This window comes from Trachurus trachurus, assembly GCF_905171665.1.
Source record: "Trachurus trachurus genome assembly, chromosome: 8".
Lineage (NCBI taxonomy): Eukaryota > Metazoa > Chordata > Actinopteri > Carangiformes > Carangidae > Trachurus > Trachurus trachurus.
Window position 1 is genome coordinate 16,271,019 of NC_139905.1, and position 20,983 is coordinate 16,292,001.

A 20,983-nucleotide genomic window follows, 5' to 3' on the forward strand; every position below is an offset into this window, starting at 1 on the left:
AGTGAGAGTGCGCATCCAAGGCACGGAGGCTGACCTGTGATGTAACCATGGTGACACTATAGGACCTTTGCGTATACAGGGGTCATGATGAACCTGCCTGCCTTACTCATTCTGCCATAGCATCACAGTTTACTCATGCAATGTTGAGCTTGGGAACGAATGAGGCTTCAACGTGTCACATAAATCTAATCTAGGAAATTTATTTGGAAGATGTTACATTCATTTTATAGCGCTGGTGCCATCTCTAAAATGAACTTCATTGCCCTATTAAAATAGTTACATTAATTCCTCCACCAGCTGCTGCACTGCTTTTCTCCGCCGTGCAGCGTTTCCAGCCGCGTCCCCCACCTCAGGCTATACGGTCCTCGTGCTCTGCAATCCAGCTGAATGGACAAGGTGGAGGGCAGACCACCTGGTTGGCTGACCTATGGCTCCCCCGCTGATTGTCACCTCTGGCTGGTAATGTGTGTGTGCAATGCCGTCTCTGTCTGTGTGTCTCCGCTCCTGCAGGTATGTCTCGTTTACCAGGCCCTCAGGTCTCGTCTCCCAGACCTCCCAGCACCGCACAGCCTCCAAGCCTCCTCACAGCAAGTTAGGACCAGTCTGTTGTTAACCTCCAGTTAACTAGTCGCTTCCTCTGCTACAAAGTCAGGCCGGCCAACACATAAGGGTGTTACATAATTAAGACAACATTGAGTCACATACTGTATATGTCAACATTGTTTATTCTTAAAATACAATAACTATTAAATGTTCAGACATAAATACAGAAACGTGTTCTCCCTTCACACAAAAAGCACAAAGAGAAGATTGTGATATATCCTCTCGTCATCATGAGCCATCGTGAGTCACTACAAGCATCATTCTGGATCATCGTCATATTAAATTTTTGTCTAGTCTGTCCAAATTTAGTGATACACTGAAGCACAAAACATTCAGAGTGGTCTCCTGTAATGAAATGTATCACCTTCCCCTGCTCCTAATTCTTTGGTGCCTTTAGAATCTAATCACCATCATCACCATCTTCATCAGCATCCCCATTCCTTTTTTGTCTCACTTTGTCCAAAGTTACTCCCTTTCCAATTCAATATCGATTACAGTCTAAATCTCTGAATGGGTGCTTTTCTAAAGGGCACACACTCACACATACACACACACACACGGGCTGAGGGGTGGGTGAGGGGGTGGGGGGGTGGAGGGGATGGGGACATGCTCTTGAGTCTTAAGTCATCCAACCAACCAACCAGCTCCCCTCAGCTGAATAGATGCACGATCACCGAAACGCGAGGGGAGGCGCAACGGGCACGGAGCTGCTGGATCTCTATATCCAGCGGCTCAGAAGCGCTCCGACTCCATTCACTTCAGAGTCCCACACAGTCAAGGAGCTGTGCAGATTGCAGCAAGACGGACTCTGGATAGCACAACACGGACAACTTTCTCCTTTGTGATGTTTTTTCCTTTTTTCTGAGAGGATCTGTTCGTTTGGATTATATTCTTTTAGGACTATTAAATACTATCAAAGAAAAAAATAGTCGTGCGTCTTAAAGTAGCCTACTGTGTAATTCTAACACTGTCCAAAAGAAAGGGGAGCTGCATTTTTTCTTTTTGTCTGTTTGCTTAATATTCAAGTGAACTGGGCTGAAGTTTGAAGCCAACTTGTTAAAAGGGTGAAGGACAAGTGCAATGCGTGTCAGACTTGTCTCTTGGGATTGTCCCACTTGCGCCTGAGGAGCTATGTCGAGCTGCCGCCGCACAGAGCTGGTTCAAGAGGACGCAGTCCAATGTGAATAACAAGAGTCAACTTCCAGCCTCTTCAGCTTTTTTTTCTCCCCTTACACTTAACGAGCAAGTGCAGCAGCAGCAGCAGCGCCGGAGTCTGACCGAGCAGCTCTGACACCCCCGGTTTCTCTCTCCCCCCCTGAGGGGATGGTTGTTGTGGATCCTCTGGAGCCAGGAGCGACTCTGCGGCTCCTACAGGACAGCGCGTTTTTCTTGTTCGGGGTTCATTCTAAAGTAAAGGGAGATGAGAGCCGTTCTTTGTCACTTCCTGCTGTGGACGGCGTACCTGCTGCTGGCCACCACCGCTGAGGTAAAGTTTTACCAGGACTGCACAGTCACAGAGGTTGCGGGGATACACTGTGTGTGTGCCCCCCTTCCTCCTCCTCTTCCCCCCCAACACCTCCTCCTCCTCCCGGCTCCGTCTCACAGACAGTGGTGCGGGATTTTTATTCTTGTGAGGGTGCAAAGGTCCCACAGAGCGCTCCAACAGCAAAACGCAGTTTAATGCCCAGAGAAATGAAAGTACAGAGCACAGCTTTGATTTAAAGCCTGGAGAGGACAACATTATCAGAAGTAGCCTATCTTACATTGTAAAGCAATTTTCATTATAATTAAGCACATTTACCATAACCTTATTAACGTGCAATTGTTTTTCTAAAAGAAAAGGGCAGGAGTCTATTTTAAGAACAGTTTGAATGTATGAATTCATTTTGCGAGAATGAACACAGCACCGTCCTCTCCTGTTACCATGAGGGACAGTGACTGCGCGCTTTTGAGAACCAACACCGCCGGCTGCACTTGGACGCTGCGTATCGCAGTTATTTTTGTCTTTTGTGCCAAATCTGTTTGTGGCCCGAACCAACTGGGCAAAATGGTTTGGTTGGGCTCTCATGGGAACCGCTCCGGGTGCGATTATAAATAGCCACTGTGCGTGTAACGCTGCACGCTTTGCTTTGCTTTGCTTTGCTCGGCTCAACTCAAGGTGCTTAAAGCGCCGCAACAAGTGCAGCGAGCTGCGGGGTTCACGCCGGGCACGGGTCGGTAGCTGCAGATCCAAAGTCCTTCAGGGAAACTGATGCGTTAATGTTATTTCACGTATCTGGAGCGCGGCAAGAGTGGTGAATTGATATGCAACACACTTTATCGCTGCTTGGATCTATTATTTTTTTTTAAATATCTAAATTCAGCATTCAATTAGGCGAATACCAAAACTTATATTGACTAAATGTATTGCCAGCTACAGCCAATTGAAATCACTTTACAGATATTCTAAAATCATGTGAACAAGAATATTTGAATCTAAACTGTGCAGGCCATGCAAGTGCTCTTCTGCAAAGCCAGGCTACTTAAATTGCAGAAATTCCCAAGGGGGTTCGGTGTTACCGTTTCTGTATGGGGTAGGGGGTGGGGGTGTCTTGGCAACGGGGCAGACCTGCTTTGCTAGTTGGCACACATGCAGGCTTAGAGAGCTGCAAAAGCGCTCGAGCGCCGATCCCCCCTTCCTCCCCTTTCTTTAAACTTTGCAAGATTGTTTATACAGACAAACAACTGTATTCATGTACGTTTTGACACATTTGTAACTTTCCTCTGTTGTCTGATGTCTTTGTACGCCCCCCCTTTCTCCCCTTCCTCCTCTGAAGGAAGTGGAGTTTCCCCAGGAGCTGATAGACCGACTGTCCCACAGTGAAATCCACAGCATCAGCGACCTCCAGCGGCTACTGGAAATTGACTCCGTAGGTAAATTCTGCCTCTTGATACTTTTTTTCTCCCTTCAACTGATCTGAGTTACCTTTTCAATCCCAATGATGTGTAGCCATGATGTTAGACTGCTTGTTGTTGTTGCAGCAACACGTAGTAAAGGGTGGGACTCCAAACAGCTGCACCATGGTTATATAAGCAGCCTGCTGTTATTAGCTGTGAAATTACACTGTGTTGTGGAGTTAATGTAGAAACCACTGATAATATGTTCCTATTACGCTTCATGGCTTCTCTCTAGAGGGGGGAAGATGATGTTTGAGAGATTTATTTATTTATTTTTCCTGCAGGTTTATTGGATTTAGTGAACAACCTGTTGTTTTGGCACATTTTGCAAATGATCCTTAGTGAAGTTATGTCTCCTGAAGCCAGGATTCAGACCACATGCCTGTGACTTGAGCACAGCTGAGGACATTTCTGAGGTGTCTGTGTGCACCCAGGGAAGCTGCCAAGTGCAGTCCCTGGCGTTGCATGATAAAGCAGTAACCTGTGTTTACTGTACACACATGTGACAAAAGTGGACTTTCACTGGCAGGCTTCTTATTTGTGCATATTCTTTCAGCTGCCGTTGCTGTCGCAGTAAGCCGGCTTTATAGCGAGCAGCAGACTGGCACATATGTCGCCCTGTAAACGAGAGAGCGAGTGGCTGGCAGGTCAGGAGGAGGTTTCTTCTGCTTCACGTTGTTGGAGGTGCTGCTTCGTCTGTGGTTGGAGGGGACCGGTCTGTCTCTGTCTGGCTGTCTTAGATCAAGTTACAGGGGTGCACTGGAAGAAGCTGTTTGCCTTCACACAAGCCTGTATTTACACAGGCTCTGGCCATACATCAAATTTAGGGCTCTCCCCTAAGGATTTGTTGATGGAGATAGGTAATTACTAAATTTGCTTAAACAGTCCCAACTGATGTAAGCTACCTCCCTGGTCATAGCTCATTAGTTACCTCAAAACTTATATTCAGCAGAGCAACATTAGGACTGCTCTTTCGCTCACGTATTCGCCTGTATAACGACATGATTGCTTTTCTGGTGGACGTATCAATTAGACCTAATAGCCCAAATAATTAGTGCGTTTAATTTGCTAATTCACAATCAAACCCACCTGCACCCGGCATCGGTGATCACCCCACTTTGTGCTGAGCCCAGAATAGATCCCCAGGGTGCCTCTAGCATGAGAAGAGGTGTTTATAATTGAATTAACATGTCTTTCTTCAAACAGAGGAATGTTTTGCAGGGTAACAGTAGTAGGCTGATTATTATTACAAGGACATAAATCTGTCTGAGGGCCAGCTCGGCCGCCCTGGCCAGCCCATTAAAAGACCTTTGACGCCAGCCAGAGGGGTATTTTCAGAGCTTTTGTTGCGGATGGCCAGGACAGTAAAGCTACCAGTATAGACTGAACTATACATGACATAGCATGTCAACTAGGGAAGGAGAAAGGAAGGGCTTAGGTATATTTGTTTATGTCTGCAAGGTTGCAGCACCGTGGTACCTGGCAGCTCTCGAAAGGAATCATGTCAAATGTTTTGTTTCAGTGTTTTATTGATCCAGACCGAGATTAAGTTTGTCTTTTCCCTGCATAGCAGTTGGTAGTTATTATCTGAGATCTCTGTCACTGGAAGGATGATTTTATAATTCAGCCTGTGAGGATGGATGTGTCAGGGCACTAGGGATGCCTACAGGGCTGTTCATTTAGCGCTGCATCGCTCTGTGCAGGCTCGCATTTGTTTTTCCGTCTATGTGCACACGTCGTCTTGCGAGGATGGCGTCTTCAGCTCTGACTGACAGACGAGATGACCCCGCTGAAATCTGCAGATGGTTGTCTGGCCCCCGAGGTGCTCCTCTCCTCGCTTTTCCTCTTCTCTATCCCCGTCTCCCTCCTCAGGCGGCCCCCCGGCCTGCCCGCTCTTATCTCTGTCAGTGAAAGACTTTGACAGAAAAGGGAACCTGACTCTCGGCATGGGGCGGAGGTGGAAGACGGAGGTTGGATGATTCTGGAGGCTGTGTTCCTGCTACACTTCACTCAGAAATGCTGCGCGTTGTTGTGCAATCTGCTTTTTGTTTCAGACAAACTGGCAGTGTGTTTACCCCCGGTACAGTTGGCAGCACTTCCTATCTACTTAGGGTGTCTTATAAACAAAGTTACTGTGCTTGCTACCTGCCCTAGTCACACCCATGTAGGGAGGACTGTATGACCTAAACTAATACTTTGTCAACTCAGCCGTGCAGCTGTTGACAACAAAGAAACAAGGAGGAGGGACAGAGAGAGAATTATGGTGGCACGTATTACAACAAGTCAATAACACGTTGGCTATTTGTACAAGTAGTGGGGGGAAAGAAAGAGTGGAGGAGGCATAAGGGGAGGGAATCAAGGCCTAGGTTAATGGAGAGAGTAATTTGCGAGTCATGAAAGCCTGATTCATGGCCAGAGACTGTCTCCTGTCCTCTTTTCTCTTGTCTTCAGTTTGACAACGCTCGGGGCGTGTTATTATTTCTTAGTCACCTGGAACCAACAGAGGAGAAAACCCCCTCACTCTACTTTCCCTGTCTGTACCTTTCTGTCCAATTCCCTGTGTTATTTATTCCTCTTGTCTTACCTCATGCTTTTCCTGCATCTCCTTGTTCCTCCTCTTAGTTTTAGTGTAAAGAAAAATAACACAAGGTCCTTTTTATTGTGCTGAAAAAAAGGGACTCTGAAGTCCATAAAGGACTTCTTTATGTCCCCCCTCCCTTTCTCCCCGTCAGCTCTGACACAAACTGTCTCCGGGTGGCTGGCGGTGCGACACTCTCCCTCGCTCTGTCCTGTCCTCTCCTGACAAGGGGGGAGAGATGAAGCGAGAGGCTGGGTGAGGCAGAGATTGAGTAAGCACACTGGGTGTTCTCTCGGTGACCTGCAGTGTTAAAAGGTTGTTAGGTAGGAAAAAATCAGCCAGCTGTCACAATGAGCGCCCAACACTGCAGACATTGTAGGTGTACGCCTGCGCCGCTGCACACCGGAAAGCGTGTGACGTTATGATGTGTGTTTCTATATGCGGGCATACTGCCTCACAGACTTATAGCTCTCAGGCTGCAGTCAACACTTCCTCTCTGTAGACCCCTTCGGTTCTGGGTCACTGGCTGTCTGACTGACTGACAGCACCAAAGGGCTAGAAGGAAATTCCCCTGAACTCTCACTGAGGGGAACGACGACGTCTGGCTTGAAAACCTGACAGACCTGGAAAAAGACGGCATCCGAAAGCAAATAAACAACCAATCCCTGAGGTGTAGATGTAGGTATAGGTGGAGAAAATCCCTTTCTGATGACTTTGGTCAGAGCTCAAGGTGGATAGACGAGTGGAATGTGTTTGCCCGTGGCTAAGCTTTGTTGTGCTGGTGTACATTGGGTTTCAAGGTGGATAATGAGAGGAGTTTGTGTAGCTGTGAGTGTGTGTTTATGTTAATTGTACAGGTGTAGGATAGTGTTCTTTCAGGTGGGTGGGTGTGCTACAGACGGGGCAGACCCACCCACTTAGTAAACACTCTCAGACTCTGCTCTTTTCGAAAGGGCAGTATCCCTGCGAACAAGCTTTATCGTTTTATTGCTGCTCTGGCACTCGTCTGTAATCCTCCTCATATTCTGGGTGGAGACCAAAACAAGCAAGCTTTATCAGATGACCATGACTGTGAATAAGCTGAGCTGGCTGTATTAGACTGGAGTTAGAGAGGTTTAAGGAGATAGCATAGCAAAACATGTACTTTTCCAAGCCACCGAATGATTGAAAAAGAAAACATTTTCAGGTAAATGAGAGACAGAGAACCACTAATTAGGCACAAAATGGCAGCTGAGTACCACCTGTCAAATGACCACTTAAGTCTGTGAAAGCTGGTTGTTTTTCAAAGGGCTCGTGCTGACTCACCTGCGTCTGGTTACTTTATTCCTGCTGGGAAAGTTCAGCCAAAATGAGTAAGGATGACACACAAAGCTAGGCATTAACACAGAGGCCTGTGTAAAGCCGTGCCTCCTGCCCCGCACCCCCAGCGTATACTCGGGATTGTTTACCTCTTTCTGTGACATCATCAGCAGTCGCCTGACAGTCAGAAGGCTGAGGGGGAACCCTAAGCCCTCCAGGGAATCAAAGCGTGTGTTACATACAGCATAAGAGCCCAGTAGGGAGTTACCATCTCATTATGGTCGTGTGACTAACCGACTCTTTGTTTGTTGTGGAAGGGGTATAATAAAACATCAATAGCGGATCCCATGCAGCCCTTCTGGGGCGGCTAGCCAGCCACTCACCGCAGTCATTCGACACTGTGAAAGTTGCAGCAGCGGTTACAGAGTCATAGCCGCTTCGTTGGTTGAATAAGCTGTCTGTGTTTGTGTTTTTTTGCTTCTTTTCCGTGAGACATTATTAACATGGCTGCCTTCTGTTTTGACGAGGTACGGGAAACGATGTTATCGAGGAGCCCAGGCACCACAAACACCACAACCACCATAAGAACTACTCCCGTCATCACGGTCACTACAATGACCTGAAGAGCTCGCAGCTCCACAGCCGACGCAAGAGGAGCATCGGTAAGTCTGAATGGATACTGTTTGCTGTGTACTGTTTGCCTCACTGTGCCGCTCAGACGTTGCATCATGATTACATTAAGCACTATATACATCACAGCTTGGCACAACTCAAAACAGTGTCACAGTGCCCTAAAAATAACCTCTAACATAAGTATCACCCTTGACATATGAGTTCCCAGGAGATGAAACCGATCGCTTTACACTAATTTCAAACAAAGCTAATAGTTAGTGGCTTTTATATGGCTTTTTGGTGGATAAAAGGAACCCTAATGAAGACATCTGCCTAGTATTTATGGCAATCAAGGAATCATGAGAAACGAGTCTGGTGTGTGAGGTTGAAGAGTACGTCTGACATGAAGCCTTTTAATTGGCCAGAGGCTCGGAGATCTAAGACACACGCGTCAGGAGAGAAATATATCCTTGAGCGTGGAAATTCCAGGCATTCAGGGTTCAAGTTGCAGCTCGCCTGGGCTCTCAGTCAGATTTCTTCATAAAACGCCACGCGGTACGATATCTGATCGAGGCGCGGAGAACACCATGTAGCGAGGCAGGCTGTGTGTTCAGACTGGCCGCATGCTCTTTAGGTCTGTCCCAGCGGTGCAGTGTTTTAAAAAAGCGACACAGGATGAAGTGGCCGCTTGTATTTCATGCATGTGCTGCTCTCTCATGCAGTGACTGATACAGTATACCATTTAGGCAGCTGTCCGCAAAAACCGTCGTGATGCACATATCATCTTTACGACATAATGATATCTTACTGTACACTCTCTGTCATATCTTTAGGTCTGACTGCCTGTCAGAGCATTAAATCTGAAATGAATGCTTACTGCCTTCCTCTTTTCACCAGAGCCAACAGGGTCAAAGGCCGTTATTAGATTTCCCACCGGCGGTCATAAAGGTTTTCTGGCCTAGTCACGCTGCATTAACCCCAGTGAGGGCTCCTAACAAAGGAGCAGTCTCTTTCTTTCTTTCCGACTTGATCCCAAAGCTCCTTAGCTGATATGAGATCAGCTTTTTGGAAAGCATGTCTTCTTAACAGCATTATAGCAGGTTGGGTGTGATCTGAGTTAAGGCGAACAGCTCCCACATCAAGTGAGTCATCAAATAATGAGCGGTAAAAAGGAATGCAAGAAGCAGCTGGGAGCGAAAAGGACGGATTACAACAATACACGAGCGTGTGCTTGCATTCAGAAAATGTGTCACTGGACGCTCGTGCAGACCAAACGCATTAACTCGACTCCTCCCCCTCCTTCTCCCTCTCCTCGTCTCTCTGGTTTCCAGTGGAGGAGGCGGTCCCGGCGGTGTGTAAGACGCGGACGGTGATCTACGAGATCCCCAGGAGCCAGGTGGATCCCACGTCTGCCAACTTCCTGATATGGCCGCCCTGTGTGGAGGTGAAGCGCTGCACGGGCTGCTGCAACACCAGCAACATGCGCTGTCACCCGTCTCGCAAGCACCACCGCACCGTTAAGGTACGACACATACACACACACACACACACACACACACAGTAAAGGCTGCTTACTTGCTAAAAAGCATCCCTATATCCACACTCTTAAAATCATTCCTGCAACACACAACATATCATGGGCACCTTATTTATCAGCCAGCTCCACACACACACACACACACACACAGCACCACTTTCCCTCTCACTCAGGTAAGTAAATCACATGGGAGACGAGGTTGGGTCAACCTTTCTTCCTTCACACGTCTTTCCTACCTCACTCCCTTTTTCCAGCTCCTCTTCATTTCACCCCCCCCATCCTCTGAGCTCCCTTGACCAGTGACCAATAGCCTCCTACCGTTTCAGCTGATCACCAGCTTCTCTTCCTCATCTCTCTGTCCTGTGTTTGGCGAGAGGCCAGAGTGGCTGTGCCAGGAGAGTGGCAGGGAGGAAGAGAAGGAGATAGAGAGAGAGAGAGGATTTTTGGTAGCTTCAGCCAGGACATCTGTTGAAGGCCCGACAAGAGAGGGATGCTCCTGCCAGATGTAAAACAGAGAGACGGGGGGTGGGGGGGGTCAGAGAAACAGTCTCCTGTATCTTGACAATGTCTGAGTGTCACTGGTCACTGCACAGCCATTCCTCTGCTCCGTGTTTGTTTGGCCCTTCGTCTTTTCTGGAAGCAGGGAGCCCGGAGGAGAAGAAGTGACAAAGAGAGAGAGAGAGAGAGAATGAGAGAGAGAGAGAGTCGGGGATGGAAGAGGGGGTTGCACTGCTCCCAGAAGCGCTTTGGCATCGGCCGGCTCAAAAACATGTCCCTTCTGTTCAGGATCAGAGGAGACACCGTGGCTGGGAGCTGAGTCGTATTTCTGCCGTATTTACACTACAGCCTGTTAGCCAGTGTGCCGCTCCGTTTGGAGGTATGGGAGTTATGTGCCGTGCTCTGTGAGAGTAAAAAGACAACTGGGGGATAAACAGGATGGTCCTGGAACACTCCGACTGCGTTTGTGTTTCTCTCCGGGTCTATCTATGCTCTCTGTTGTCTCTGCTCTTTAATCATTGTGATCTCGCTTGGCCATGGGCATTGCTTTCTCCTCATGCGGGGGCTTTAAAGATGCCGCCTTGATAGCCCTGCAGAGTAATAAAACAAATACCAACCCCATACCAACCCTGCCTGTTGCCTCCTCCTTCCCCTTGGCACACTGGCACAGGTCATTGAGATTTCAGTATGGACAGGGAGGGGAGGGGGCACTCTCTCTGACCTCCTCTTTTAGTCGCAGAGTCGAGACAGTGAGGCTGGACCGACAAGACGGCCATTGTGGGGGCACGGGGCACCGCGTCCAGTGCACAGGGTTTATATGGTCAGAAACGCTGACTCATACTGCGGTAAAAGAGTCGAGCTCTGATATACAGCGCAACCCTGTGTGTCCGTCAGTCTGCGTGTCTCTCCGTCCGCCCAGACAGCCGGTGTCTGTCATCCTCAATAGCAGCTCTGTCTGTGATCACAGTGAACCAGGACGGACGGGGGGAGAGACACTGACGATGTTCGGACGAGACTCTCTCAAGGCTTGATTCAGCTATTCCTGGAATGCCGAGGTCCATGCGACTTTGTCCGTGTGTCCCCCTCATGACACCGAGGACAAAATGAGCACACAGACTGCAGAGGGACATTTCGGGTGTGGCGGGCAGGGTTTTTTTTTTTTTTTACGGGGGCCGTTTTTTCCATGTGGTTCCAGCCGCGGGCGAAGGGGGCTGAGAGGCGTTGCATCCCTGGAAAAGGTCATCTGTCAGGGCTCGCTCCGGTCAGGAGACATTCACCACATTGTGTGTGAGAAACATTGTCTCATGCCAAGTTTTTTTTTCTGTCTCTCCTCTCAGCAGTTAGTCTGAATAGGGGTTCAGTTTGTGCTTCTCCCTCCGTTTATTAGAAAGCTAAAAATGTTGCCTGTCTACCCTGGGCCTGACTTGTTTTCCTTCACCGGGCCAAGGATGGGAAAAGAACACTTTCGCTGTGTTTCTTTCCATCTCATGCCACTATGCATTTGTCCAAATGCACCTTTCTTCATTTATTCCCCCTCTTCTCTTTCTCTCCCTATTTCCTTTTTCATGCTATTGACCCCAAAAAAAAGAAAAAAGAAGAAAACGGGTCTGTGCAGGCCCTGTATTGTACAAGCCTGTCCTGTTCAGTAGCAGGGTAATAAAAAAAAGCCAACTTTAAATAAGACTAGCCTGAGGGAGGTGAAGGTTCTACCTTTCCTCTCATGCATTTGCATTTTTATTGAGCTTCTTTTGCACTTAAAAAAAACATCACTTAACCTTAATTTGTGCACCAGCAGGTTGCATTGAATAGCAGCGTTTGATTTATCAGCGTACCTTGTCATGGATTTAACACAGTAAATGAGAGCGCTGTGAAGACGTGTGCCTTTCTAGCTGTTTAGAGATGGTCCTGTATTCGTTCAGGAGATGAACTGAGAGGCAGAGGTGGGAAAAAAAAACAGACGGGGAGACAGGGAGGTTTGGGAAACAGACAGAGCGGAGAGGCAAACTGAATCCTTAATGAGCAAATGTTTTTATGTATTCAGACTATCATCCCCACATTCCTTTGACTCCTCCTTCACCCCCACTTCCTTTTGCACTTTCAATGACACCATATTCACTCCCCCCTGTCTCAGCATCTTGGCTCTCCCCTTTCTTTTCCAACAAGTGTTTCCCTCGCAGTTCCTCTCATCTCTTTTTTTCTTTAAGGCTGGCAAGAAGTTTTTTTGCACATTTTCCAGTGTTACAGTCTTCATAGAGCTGTTACTATATAGATATGGCAGGAAATGGAAGTGATAAAGATAATAGAGATAATGAGATTAGAGATACAGTAACACTGTGCATCTTTGCCATAAGGCAAATTCTTTGCCTCTTTCTGTTTCCATCTGACTCCTCTGATTTTCACTTTTTCATCCCTTCTCTCTGTGTTGTGGCTGCAGCTAGTGTGTCCGCTGGCCGTCTTGGTGCTTTTAGCTTGCTAGAAGATGTGTGTGTGTGTGTGTGTGTGTGTGTGTGGATGGGGTAGGGGGGTAGAGAGAGAGAGATAGTGATCTCGATGTGCATTCTTTTGCACATTAGTCTTTGTGTAAACTTATGTGTGTCAGTGTGTGTGTGTATGAATGTAAATGCTGTCTCTCCTCTCTGTTTGTTCTTCCAATGGGGCTGAGTAAACAGGCCATGACACAAGCAAAGAATGGAGCTGTCACTCATCCTCTCACTCATTAACTCTTAAGGCTTCTGCAGTACATTTGGCCTGTATTTTCATTACCTTCCCCATCCTCTTTCACATATGAGTGGATATAGAGAAACTATGCTTAGAAGGGGAGTCGAGGTTCCTGACAGTCCCACAGAGTACATTTAAAAAAAAAATCTAAATGACAGTATAGTGCTTCGATGGTACTTTTACTTCCTGATTTTCAGAATAATTTCATTTTCCCATCACAGTTTTTTTCCCTGGCAATTGCTTCAACTGTCATGAGGTCTCATAATTTGATTAATATGGCAATTTGCAGACAACACAGATCAGTTTCTCTCATTTGGTTTAGTTTAGAAGCTGGGGAGATTTGATGAAGCATAAGTGTTTTGCAGAGGTCGGAGAGGGTCGTCAGTGCACATCTGTGTAAACCCAAGGAGGAGATGGTCTGCGTGCATGTGTGTGTGTGTGTGTGTGTGTGTGTGTGTGTGTGTAAGAGAGCGAGCGCTCCATGCAGCGCTTCGTAAACTCCCCCCACCGCAGCGCGGGGACAAGGCCATTTGTGTGAAGCGGCAGCAAGAGGAAGACGGGCGGCAGAGTAATGAAGTGTTGATGGCTGCTGGATCAAAGTGGAGGCTGACAGCGGCCGGGGCGGATATAGCCACGGTGCTGAGTGTGGGGGTCCACACATCTCTCTGCACTGGCCCTGGCCTCGACCCCTACACACACATACATGGTGACAGTTACCTAAGCGACAGTGGGTCAGATCTGGGTGTTCGGGGAGGGGGGGGGCAGTAGCTGTAGCCCTGCGGTTGTGTTGGGACCCTGACTTACGGGGTGTTTCATAAATAAAAGACAGTGTGACGGTGATACAGTGAGAATGATTTATGATCGTCTGAGGGGTCCTGTGGATTACGTTTGGGGGGGGGGGGGGGGCAGATGGGAATGAGGGGCCTCCCTGTTTGAAGTCCCTTGCAGCTGTGAATTATTTTCCCTTTGATTCACTCAGCTCTTTTACTATATGAAGAAGGGTGAGGGAGTTTGTGTGCATGTGTATGTGTATGTGTGTGTATTAATGTGTGTGTGATGGTGCTCAGCAGGGGTTGTGGGGCAGGTCAGAGACCATGGGAGCGTCACGACCAAGCCAGAACAGTTTGGCTACTGCTACACCAGCTGGAATGCATCAGCTCGAGCTAGAAAAGTAGCAGCCGTATTTTAATCATATTTTACTTCGGCTCAGTATTTTCCTTCACTCCTCCTCTCCTGTCCTCCCTTTCGCTCTTCCCCGCTGACTTCAGTGGTCAAGTCTTCGGTCTTGGAGTCTGATTGCCTGTTATGTGAAATAGTTGCTCCCTCCCTCCCTCCCTCCGCCTCACTCCTTCTGTCTGTCTCCTGCAACAGAGCCATCTCCCACTCTCTAATTTTACCCCTCTGTCAGTCTCTCTCTTTTTTTTTTTTTTTTTGCCCACATTAAAAATCTCTACTTTTCCCTCCATTAACTGTACACAGTACAACAGTAATGTCTGTCTCGTCTGCAATCCTGTTGTGCTCTGCAGACATGCGAAGGAGGGGGAGAAATAAATGGAAAAATGACACATCTTTGATATTTGATATTGCACAAAGGTCCGTTCGATTTCTGAGGGGAAGGGAAACACCGCACAGAAGAACGCAGACAGGCGCAGATAGATATTCACATCTGGTGATATAATAACGCGTGTGTCTGTGTGAGGCAGAGAGAGAGAGAGAGAGAGAGAGAGAGAGAGAGAGAGAGAGAGAGAGAGAGAGAGAGAGAGAGAGAGAGAGAGAGAGAGAGAGAGAGAGAGAGGGGTGGGGAGAGAGTGTTTTGCCACGAAGTGCCATTTTGGCATCACAAGCCTGTGAGCGACTTGACAAATGCTCTCCTTCGCTTCCTCTCTTCTCCACACACACTGCCTGTGATAACCTCTTCCATACACTGCCCTGAGTGTGTGTTTGTGGTCTGTGGGAGGGTTGAAGCAGAGGGCAGCAGCAGGTTGTCTAGGCTGTCTTTGTCTGATGTTCTCGTCTGCGTCTTCTGTGGTTTTGCTCTTTTCCTGTCTGTCTTCTGGGTGTCATTTCTTTCCGTCTTTGATTTCGGAAGACAGATGGAGATCCATAAAAAAGCTTCCTCACATCAACATCCCACCTCCTCAGAACTTTCCCCACCTCTCTTCCACAGTTGTAGCATCTCAACAAGAGTTGTTTTATTTTATTCCAGGGAACAGTGTCTCCCTTGCCTAATTCCCCTCCCAGCAGTTGCCACCCCGCCCCAGCACCTTCCACCCCTCAATTCTCCAAACACACACACACACACACACACACACACACACACACATATATATATATATATATATATTTTTTTTTTTTTTTTGCTCCATTCTGTCAGTGTTCCAGTTCACGGTCGCCTGCAGCGCACATCCACGTCCCGTCGTGTTTTCCTTGGAAGGCTGGAGTAAAACTTTCCCCTCCATCATACTCTCATCAGTGCTTAGTGTGCAGGGAATTCCCAATTAACCCAAACAGGACAATCAGCTTCACAGGGAGGGCCGTGGAGACACTGAGGACAAACCAAGGGGGTGCACTTCCCAGAGCCCCCCGGCCGCCCTCACCCCAACCCTCTGGCTCGGATATCATTCCACAGCCGCTCAGGGGACTCTTTCTCAGGGCCCCGGCTTTCTAGGGAGTTTAGAGCGGTTTGATTTATACAAAGACAGAGTGGGGCCCCCTCGTTGTAGCATGGGGGTCTCTTTCTGATGTATGTTTTATGTGGGAAGTCATTGACTCTGGATAGGAAGCTGGTGTTCTTTGTACAGAAGTGGCTAAAAACGGATGAAAGGGAAACTCAATATGGATGTAAAGTAGAAACATTGTAGGGGTGAGGACCGCCGTTCCCTGTAACGTCAACACTTTCCCATAACACATGAAACAGGAAGCAAAGGGAGAAAAGACAGAGTGTTGACAAAGTGGGCAGAGCAGAGGCTAAGAAGTGTTACATAGCACATGTACACTCATTGACATAGACAAATATGAAAGTGTGAGTGCCTTTATGTGTGTAGTAACGTCTGCAGGGAGTGTTTTTAACCGTGCCGTGTGAGGGGAAAGGAGACAAGCCTCATCAAGGAGACCCATCACTTTATCTTTCTGTCAGTAGTTGTTTGTTTGTCAAGGAGAATTTGAGTGTGTGTGTGTGTGTGTGTGTGTGTGTGTGTGTGTGTGTGTGTGTGTGTGTGTGTGTGTGTGTGTGTTAGTCATTAATAAAGTCTCCCTTGAAAGTGTTAGACATGGCCTGGCCGACTCTTTCAGCTCTTTCCTGCTGGTTACGTCTGCCCCACCTACCCCCCACCGGGCCGGATATTCCCGTAACCGACGGCAGCGGAGCCGTTCGCAGAGACAGCTGCATCTTTCATCTCCTTTTTCCTCTCTATCTCTTCCTCTCACCCTCTTTTTTTCGGTCAGATAATTAGATCAACTATTAGCAGCAGTTTTCTGGGAAGTTCGTGTCAACCTCTGATACTGTCTGCAGTTTTGCTTGATAACAATAAACCTTTGAAAACGTCTCTATCTATTTGCTTAGTTTCCCTGGTGGGTATCCCAGAAACTACATGTTAATAGGTAACACATGAATGTCATTTAATGCTAGTCATGATCATGGTCAGTCCCCCCAGTTCCCTCTTCCTTAAATAACCCCTCTGTTTGCTCACTTACTCACACACACACACACACACACACACACACACACACACACACACACACACACACACACACACACACACACACACACACACACACACACACACCCTAATGAGAGTGATGGTCCACCTTCCTGCTCTGAATCCATCGCTGCTCCGGCCCTTTCGCCCACTCTTTCTCTCTGTCAGCCCCCGATAACAGCAAACACACCACCGCTAACCCAGACACCATTGTCCTCTGTTTGCTCACAGCATACTTCCCCTGCTTGCTCACCCTCTTTTCACTCCCTGTCTTCTTTCTTTCTTTCTTTCTTTCTCTCTCTCTCTCCTCTCTCCACGGAAAGAAACTGTTGCAAAAGGAGCGGCTTTGGTATGTTATGGTACGTCGGTATGTTCGTTTGGTCTGAATGACTAATTCAGCAGCACTGAGGGTCGGCCTTGGCGGTTTGCCATCGCGGGGATAGAGGAAGAAAGCTTCTCATCAGTTCTGGCCGTCCGTCCCATGCGTGCGTGTGTGAGCCTCATGCCGACTGCGAAAAACCATGTTGCTCATAACACCAGAGAGCGTTGGGAGATTGTCAGCCAATATCCTCTCTTGTGCTGTGACCAGGTGAAGCAGGGGGGGAATATTGTTTCCATGTGGCCCCAAGGCCCCTCAGTGGTGGACGGGGAGGTTACCTGCCCTTGGCACTCAGATCAGAGAGGGAAAAGCATGTGGCCACCTCCCCTGAATTACACAACAAGATCATCATAACCTCCACGCAACCTTCTCTGTTCAGCTTTCATCTAAGCTTTAATCAACATAGCCTATTCACAACGCTCTGAGGATTGGTCTTTTTTTTTTTCATTACTAGCTGTTGGGTGGGAAGTGGAGGTCAGTCCTGTTGTGTTAAACTGAGAGGGTGTTAGCTGGACCGAAGGATAGGAATTCCTGCGTCGCTCTTTGTGTTTGTTCGATTGGACGAGCAGCTTTCTAGGGGTTCTGCTGCTTAGATTCGACCATGTAAACTGTATTTCATGCATGTACATGTTAAGCAACACTTTCCCTAACCCATGGAGAAATATTAATGTGGTTTAAAAACCCGGGGCCTACATGTCAGGGCAAGGAGAAGGAGTTTAGGTGTGTGTGTCTGTCTGGATGCGGATGCTCCAGGCCTGGAGCAAGGGGTGGGGGTGGAGGTGGAGGGGATCTTCCAGCCTCTCTTCTCCCGCCAGAGTAAACCTTCCCTGGGCGTTAGGGCGTACTCCCCCCCACACACACACTACCCTGCATTTCTCCTCTCCCATTGTTTGAGTTTGCTTGGACAGGGTCATACACTCCATTCAGTATTTACACACCTGATCAACAGCCCATAGAGCACACAGCGAGCAGAACCCAATGCATCAACCTCTGAGGAATGCTGCCGTCACACTTCAAACACATCGAGGCAAAGCGACGGCTGGCATTTTCTCTCTCTGTGTCTTTTTTTTTTTATGAATCGGTTTATGAAAGAGTCATCAGTCACGGCGCTACGCCTCTTGATGCTAACAGATAGGCAAAGAGTGTGCACATTCATTGACAACACACTCCCGGTGAAGAGTGATGATGGGGCCGGAGCTGGCTCCGACTCTGACTCTGGCTCTGGATCTGTAGCTAACCTTTTCTCTCTTTCTCCCTTCAGGTGGCCAAGGTGGAGTATGTGAGGAGGAAACCGAAGCTGAAAGAGGTCTTTGTGCGGTTAGAAGACCACCTGGAGTGTGTGTGCACGTCACAGCATCATTCGGTGGAGCACTCGGATGCAGAAACAGGTAACGGTCTCACCCTCAGATACTTACATCTATTGCTGTTACATTATACACATAGTATCCCAGCAGTAGTCTTCGCAGAGAAATCACTCCTAGGTTTGAGTCCCGCCCTCATCCCTGCGTCATCGTGCATCATCTCGCTTTCCTGCCCTTCCTTGTTTGGCTTCCTTCTCTGGCTTTGCACTGGATGACCTTTTCCTATCATTGCCTCCAAACAGACAGACACACCTGTGAGGTGGCTCACTCTTGCAAAACTGTAAAGCTTGTGTGTGTGTTTGCGCTTTGTTAGACGAAGATATGTGCGCACGCGCGTGTGTGTGTGTGTGAGTGAGAAAGTGTACGCGAGTCTGTGTGTCAAGGGAGGGTGTCCAAAGGCTGCTTGGCATGACAGCAGGTAAATCCACCCGTGCCTTGATCTGAAGCTTTTCTTTCCCTGGGAGCAGATAAGTGCTGTGATGTGTGCTGATAAGGCGTCTCAAGTATTTATAGTGTGTCATATCTTTGCACTCTCTGCTTCTGTCCCAGGGCTGTTGTGCCTCTCTCTGTATCATAAACCCTGCTTCTTGCTTTTAACCCTCCTTCCTATCCACCCTACCCGACTTTGTGTTTTCAGGCCATCGTAGGGCTAAAGCTAAAAAAAGGAAACCTAAAAAGCTAAGGCCCAGCAAGGATTTATTGGCGACATAATAAAGTTGCGCTCATTACCCAAAGTCCACTGGAGAGCTGTGAAGGGAACAGGTAGGACTTTAGCACCACGGCGTTCCTCTCACCTTTTGGCACTGCACTGGCCCAATCAGGGCGCAAAGAGGGGGGCCTGCCAATCACTGGTCACCAATCACATCACAGCCAATCAGTGTGAGAAGAGGGAAGGCAGCTCTGTGCCCCAATGCTGCATGTTGATTTCCGTGGCCTGCTGAGCATGCACACTGCATACACTACATCTGCCTTGTACCACTTGTGTTGAGATCACGTGTGCACTGTTTTGTTGTGGTATATGTTAAGACACCACCCACTGTTTGTCTGGTTAAAAGACACCCTTTTTTCTGTCTGTCATCACCAATATTTGCACTCCGTCATCCCCGCCTGTAAAAGAGAGGGTTGTTTTTGTCAAATTTTGTACCGTTAAGTTCACTGTCTTCAAAATCTGGAGAAAAACATGATTCAGAACATTATGGGTCTTGTGTGTGTTCTGTCAGCTTGTTTGTCATGCATGAAGAGAGTGAAGCAATTGGGCACAAAATGCAAACATTTTTATTGCCAAACAATGTGTTGTTTTTGTGAAATTGTGATACTAATCCAAGCGTATGTGCTTCCTCCCACAGTGGACGTGAGGTGAGACCAATCAGAACAAGGGACTTCAGCGTGGGAGGAACCTAAAGAAGAGGATGTAACCAATAGGAGACCTGCTCTGTGTCCTCTTCCCCACCGCCGTGCAACCTTCGTTTGAAAAAAACAAAAACCCAAAACATTTCTGTAAAAACAAGAGAAAAATAGGCAACAGACAAAAATAAATAAGCCAAAGCTGCTTTTTTTCTGTAAAACAAACAAACAAAACAAACCTAAACCAGTGATGATGACTTTCTCTGTGGTACGCCACCTACCCAGACAACTGAACCCTGTCGCTGATTAAGAAGAGAAGAGATGCTGTGGAGCGTGAGCAAGGAAGAGAGAAGCCGAAGGGAGATGATGAAAGGGATTTGTGTTGAACATTTTGACAGACTTTGTTTGAACAAGACGCACAACAGAAAAAAAACGGCTATGAAACGGTTGGACCGAACCTTCGTGGGAATCTGGTGCTCAGACTCTAAAAAAGCAGCGGTGGATGATCTCCTGCTGGGCAACATGAAAGTGCCCTGCCCTGTTTAAATGACTCTTGCATACACAGGAAGAAAGAAAGAGCAATATAGGAAAACAAAGGAAAGCGCTGGAGTTGTGTCTGTCTTTTTGTCTTTTTTTTTTTTCAAAAGACTCTATGGAGCATCAAACATTTTGGAGTTTTTGGATGTTTGCCCTAAGAAAAGAGGAAATCTCTGAGAACCCTGGTGGTCCGTGACTTTGCCCACCTGCTATGTACAGTTTAAGTCTGCAAAGGACGCACCGCTACTTACAAACTATTTATACATGTGGACGTTTGCTTTCTGTCTCTTCCAGTACAAAAGAAAGGAGTAAAAAAAACAAACAAGAAAAGGTGTTTTATGATTTTAAAGACATGCAAGAGTCCTGTGTAACCATCTCTGTCACAGTCTCAGTGTCCTTTTTTTAGTCATTGTTATTCTTGTCATCCATTCTTATTATTTTACATTATATCCGAAATGATGTCAAGTCTTTAAAATGGTTTGGATATATATGTGTGTGCAAGGAGAAGATGTGAGAGTCAGTGCAGGAAGATGCTTTATTTTTGTTATGAAATATATTATTCTTACTTATATCCAAGCAGGAATTATGTTTAATTCTTTTGTTGTGGTTGAATGCCTGTATTTAATCCATTGGAAAAGATGCAAAAACGTGGAATGGCAAGGGGAAAAAAAGGCATGTGTGTGTGTCTGCGTGTCTGTTTGTGAGAGTATGTGTGTGTGTGTGTGTGTGTGTGTGTGTGTGTGTGTGTGTGTGAGTGAGAGAGAGAGAGAGAGAGAGAGAGAGAGAGAGAGAGCAGGTGGGACAGGCTCATACATGGCAACTTCACAGTTAGTGGCCATGCTGTTGCTTATTCTACAACCATGGTAAACGCTGATGAGTCCT

At 47.5% G+C, this 20,983-nt stretch overlaps 1 protein-coding gene across 1 annotated transcript; it reads left to right on the top strand.

The window, feature by feature from the left end:
- The first annotated feature begins 1,356 nt into the window (after positions 1-1,356).
- Positions 1,357-20,756, top strand: pdgfab (platelet-derived growth factor alpha polypeptide b). The gene is made up of 6 exons (XM_083976650.1): positions 1,357-2,089; positions 3,420-3,516; positions 7,945-8,079; positions 9,361-9,551; positions 18,121-18,247; positions 19,567-20,756. The coding sequence occupies exons 1-6, from the start codon at positions 2,024-2,026 to the stop codon at positions 19,578-19,580; spliced, it is 630 nt and encodes a 209-aa protein (XP_083832776.1). The 5' UTR covers positions 1,357-2,023; the 3' UTR covers positions 19,581-20,756.
- The last annotated feature ends 227 nt before the right edge of the window (positions 20,757-20,983 follow it).

Coding starts and splice junctions, on each gene's coding strand:
- pdgfab (XM_083976650.1), top strand. CDS start 2,024: ATGAGAGCCGTTCTTTGTCACTTCCTGCTGTGGACGGCGTACCTGCTG. Junction 8,080..9,360: donor CCGACGCAAGAGGAGCATCG/GTAAGTCTGAAT, acceptor TCTGGTTTCCAG/TGGAGGAGGCGGTCCCGGCG. Junction 9,552..18,120: donor AGCACCACCGCACCGTTAAG/GTACGACACATA, acceptor TTCTCCCTTCAG/GTGGCCAAGGTGGAGTATGT.